The sequence below is a fragment of the Cheilinus undulatus genome, linkage group 20 (assembly GCF_018320785.1).
Source record: "Cheilinus undulatus linkage group 20, ASM1832078v1, whole genome shotgun sequence".
Classification (NCBI taxonomy): domain Eukaryota; kingdom Metazoa; phylum Chordata; class Actinopteri; order Labriformes; family Labridae; genus Cheilinus; species Cheilinus undulatus.
In genome coordinates, this window is record NC_054884.1 from 29,469,784 (window position 1) to 29,474,480 (window position 4,697).

The following is a 4,697-nucleotide window of genomic DNA, read 5'->3' on the forward strand; positions in this document are numbered from 1 at the left end:
CAGAATGAACTCTAGGGGTCTTGTCAGCTTTTCAGTTTTGCCTCTATTGCTATCTTATTTATTGAAGTTTCTGTATACAGTACTGTGCATATTTGTGCTAAAAAATTAGGCTGAAGTATGGCGTGTAAGGGCAAGTAAGCCCACCTGAGGGCACCATCGGGTGGGAAAGAAGATTGACACAACCCAAGTCATGCTCTGGATGTCCTTGCATACTACCACAGGCACAGGAAAATGAGCAGTGGCAAAATAACAAAGTCCACACCTTTAGGACAGAGGCTAACAGGGGTGAAAAGCCCTGGACCAAAGAGATGCTGTTGAGCTTGACTCTTGAACGACACCTGTGTTGCTATGTATCAGTCTTGACCCTTGCTGTCCCCCCTTCCCAGCCTGGGGTTGTGGCACACCATGCCCTGCAGTGAATCCAGGGAGCCCTACATGCCTAAAATGTATACACATGACATGACATTATTGAAAAGATGATTCTTTTGTTAGTCTGCTTACGTAAAAAGGAATCTGGCTCTGGTTAGCATTGCTCTCAGTGTGCAGGAATTAAAAATCAAATATAAACCCCCCCCCCAAAAAAAAGAAAAAAAAATTGAATATATCCAAGCTTTTACTGCTTATTTTACCTTTTATATACAAGTCCATGTGCATAAAGGGTTTGGCTGCAAGCAGTGCAATGGCTGCAGGGATGCTGAATAGACGTTATCAAAAGTATAGAATATGCAATGATGTGGCAGAGTGACAGGTAGATGAGGTAAGTTACATTACTTTGTGCAAGTATGTCTTAAGGAGAGGCATTTTACCACAGTGAGCTTTCTAACTTAAATACTTGAAGTAAAAACATTCAATTTATATTTCTACCTTGAAAGGTTAAACCTGGATTTTTGATCAAAAATACCAATTTTAACAACAATACTATACTGAAATTTGTTTTGCTGTTTTGTATAACATGCAATAATAGATTAATTTACTTGAATTTAATTTAGGCTTGCTGAATTTAACCAAATTGATGTGTAAATAAAATCTATGCATCCATGTGCTCAGTGATGACGCCTCTAGGTGTGTTCCTGTCACTGTTCAGTCATTTTTGTTTCATCTAAACCACAAACTGCAAAATTTTTCATTACCTAAATGTGAGTTGGTGATGCACAATATTATAAGCATTATGTTTTGGCCGATCCTGTTTTTCTGTAACCTGACACACCAGATGGATTTGTTTCCCCCATCCATCTGGGAAAGCTTCTATAGGAAACGTTTGGGAAAAGGCAGAGGCTTTGAAAAAACTCATAGTGTGATTGGATGAACGTTCTGTCCGTCACATCTCTACGGGCCAATCAGAGCAACAAAACACGTGACGCAGCCGCTATCGAGCTGCGTGTGTGCAGCCACTGAGGAGTAATGCAAAACATTGTGACATGTAAGTACTCAGCCTTTGTTTTTGAAAAGAAAACAACTCAATGCTGTTCTTTGTTCATCTTTTAACAAAGAAATGTTTCAAGTTCTGATAAAACTGGCGCTTTAGCAGCATCCACGCTAAGCTCTTCCACCATAACTGCACCAGCGCTTGCTGCTGCTTGTTTACGTCATGACTCTACCGCGCCTTAAAATACTGCCCCTCAGTGCTGATTGGTCCTGTCACTTTCTAACCAGGCCCAAACGGTTCATATGAGAGCTTTGCAAGATGGATTCACCAGTGAGAAATAAGGAAATGGGTGTATCCATCTGCTTTGCAAAGTTAGGTTTTCTGTATCAGCAGATTTGATATTTAAATCAGCTGTACAAAGAGGTAGCCCCTAAAACACAGAGAGATGTGATTTATTGGTGCTGTAAATGCATGTGTGCTGGATCTGTAGCCTTGTGCTAGCATCCAGGGTGACAGTTACTTCATGTTAGAGCTGAAAAGGGTGTCAACTTTTATTCGGTTCTAATGTTGAAATTATTGATTTGCGACACTTGTAAGTCAATTTTTTCATCAATTATTGCAATATCTTTTTGCCATTTATTTTTTGCACATTTTTGCTCCCTTTTGCCATCTTTTGACCATTTTCACTGCATTTGAACCATTTTGGCTGTTTGTAACCAATTTATGCAAGTACTCACCCTTTTTTCAAATCTTTTTACACACATTATTGCTGATTTATGAAGTCTGACATTACTTTTCTAATCATTTCAAATGACCATCCACATTGTTAACATCATTTATAGAGGAAATATGTTTTATAAAAAGGGGTTTACATTTTGGAAAAAAAAACATATTGTGCCACAGCATAGAAACAAATTTTTGTTGTTGACAAAAATAATGATCACAGATTAACTTCATAGACCATGATTTTTTTCTGATCTCCCCAGTGGGCCCCTGAAAGCTCTCCCCTTCTTTCCCCCTTAAAGGCAGCCTTGGGAGTAAATATCAACAGAATTTACCAACAAATTTGTGGCTTTATAGTTAGAACCAAAAAGGTAGGACTTTTAGGTCTGCACTATTCAAATTGCTATAGCCTAAAATTGATTTGTAAATCTTGGCAATTGAGATTTTGACAAAATTCCAACACTGTGGCCTCTGTTTTGAGTGGTTGAAAATTTTGGGATATTTGGATACTTTTTTTTTTAGTAAATGAGGTGTTGTTGGGTCTCAAGGCCTGGCCAGTTTAGAGCCACTGCTATAGCCATCAGAAAAGCAATTTCTGTTATTTTAAATGATGAGAATAAAGAGCAGAGTAACAAAAATGAGTCTACTTTTAAGTTAGAACCATTTTCAGTTTATTAGATACAACTTGCTTAAAAATAAAAAAGCAAAAAATAAAATACAATCAGAAAATTGCAAAGAAACTACCAATTAGGCTTGTTTGTGCCACCAAAAATGACAACAATCAAATGGTGCAAAGAAGAATTTGATTGCTATTTATAGTCTTTAACTGTTTAAAAGTTTTGCAATGTCCACTTTATTTTTTAGTATTTTGCAAAGCATAGGCAGAAGAATAAAGGTTTTAATACACCAAATGTATGATTTTTGGCAAAGTTAAGAATTCTCCACGCAGTCATCATGGGATTTGGATTTAAATTTTGGTAGTGTTACTTTGCCCATGTCATACAAAACTTCTTGAAGCAGTGCAACGGTCATTAAATGACATCTGTCAACAGAAGCAGCATAAAATTACTAATAAGTGAAACTGAAGGATTTTCATTAGAGCAAATGGAAATGGTTCTATATGTCAGTGCTTGGGCTGAGATCATCCAGGGTGATGGTTTTTCAGTCTTTATTCTAAGAGTCCCAGTTGGTTTTCCTGTCTGCTTCTGGAATTACAGTCCAGTTTGGGGAAGGCGTTCCAGCAGCAAGCCAGTTGAAGTCATCCACCTGGTCCCAGTTGTTGAGGTTCTGGTCTAGTCCAGACACCGCAAAATCTTCCTCCAGTGTGGGATATGACCACGAGAACGGGGCAAAGCTCACTCCACGACAGTCCTCAATGATGGCCCGGCTTGTGACATGCAGATACACCTGAGTGTCCGTGGTGTTGTGAGTCCGCAGCTGCTGACACGGAAAGGCCAGGGTGCTGTTTTTACACTCATCAATGAATACTGAGCTTGACACAGGCCCACACAGGATCTCACACCTGTCGATATGCTTCAGGTGCAACGTGCTAGGAGAACCGAAGAGATGAACTTTGCAGTTAGTTAGGTGAGATAACAGCACGTCTTGTTTCTGGATCTCCTCTGCTGTTTTTGTGAGAGACACATCATTCATGTTGGAAAAGCCGCACTTCACAGAGAGTGCAGATCCATCCACTTCAGTGCTAGCAGACCCTACAGCAGGTTTAGGGGCGTCTGTCACTAGGGTAGAGGCTTTTTCTGTTGCTTTGGTGCGAGCTTTAAATGCAAACTTCTTCTTAGGCAGCCTCTCCTCTCTAACCTCAGCAAGAGAGGTCTGTAGTTTCTGCAGAGCAGCCTGGGCTTGTCTCAGGTCGTACTGCTTCAGAAACAAAGTGCTATCACTCAGAAACTTTTGTAGCTGTAGCGTTTTAGCCGTAGCCTCCTCTAATTTTTGGGTCAAAGTAGCTTTGTCAGCTCCGGAGCAGCTGGACAGCAGCTCCTCGATTGACTCCCGCTCTCTGTTGAAAGTGCTGAAGAAGTAGTCTCCCTTCTCTTCCGCCACGGACTGGCTCTCTTTAGCTTCTCTCCTCCGCTCGGCATCCTCTATCCTCTCCTGGTGCCTCTTCTGGAGACGCTCTTGTATCCTGACGGCACTACTTTCGCCGGTAAACCCGTTTTCCTGGCTAACTTCGGCCGTTGCGTCCATGTTGTCACACATTCTGTTGTTGCGGAAGCGGTGACGTCACGCGTTCTTCTTCGTAAATATAAGGCGACATTGAGGATTCACAGCGCCCCCTGTTGTATTGGAGTTTGTTATGACAGCAAACACTTCACCAATGTGAAAAATGAAGTATAAACTTATAAAAAGAAAAATTAATTAGTAAAGTTCTCATTTTTTTAAAAAAATATTTCACAAATTTTGTTTTTTCTTATAATTAAATATAGCAAAAACATTTAAAACATTATAATATGAAAGAAAAACGAAACATTTCCAAAGTACAAGAATTAAGTTGATATAATTCAACAAAGAACTCGAATCTTTATTGAATTTATAATAATTGGTCCTATAAAATCAAAATCTCTTAGCATGTGCAGAACAAAAGAAGTTG

The 4,697-nt window shown here is 39.6% G+C and overlaps 1 protein-coding gene across 1 annotated transcript; it reads right to left on the reverse strand.

Annotated features, from left to right (window-relative positions):
* Positions 1-2,749: 2,749 nt before the first annotated feature.
* Positions 2,750-4,329, reverse strand: tbcc (tubulin folding cofactor C). Its single transcript, XM_041815323.1, has one exon. It carries the CDS (start codon positions 4,304-4,306, stop codon positions 3,263-3,265), a length of 1,044 nt encoding a protein of 347 aa, XP_041671257.1. The 5' UTR covers positions 4,307-4,329; the 3' UTR covers positions 2,750-3,262.
* Positions 4,330-4,697: the final 368 nt, after the last annotated feature.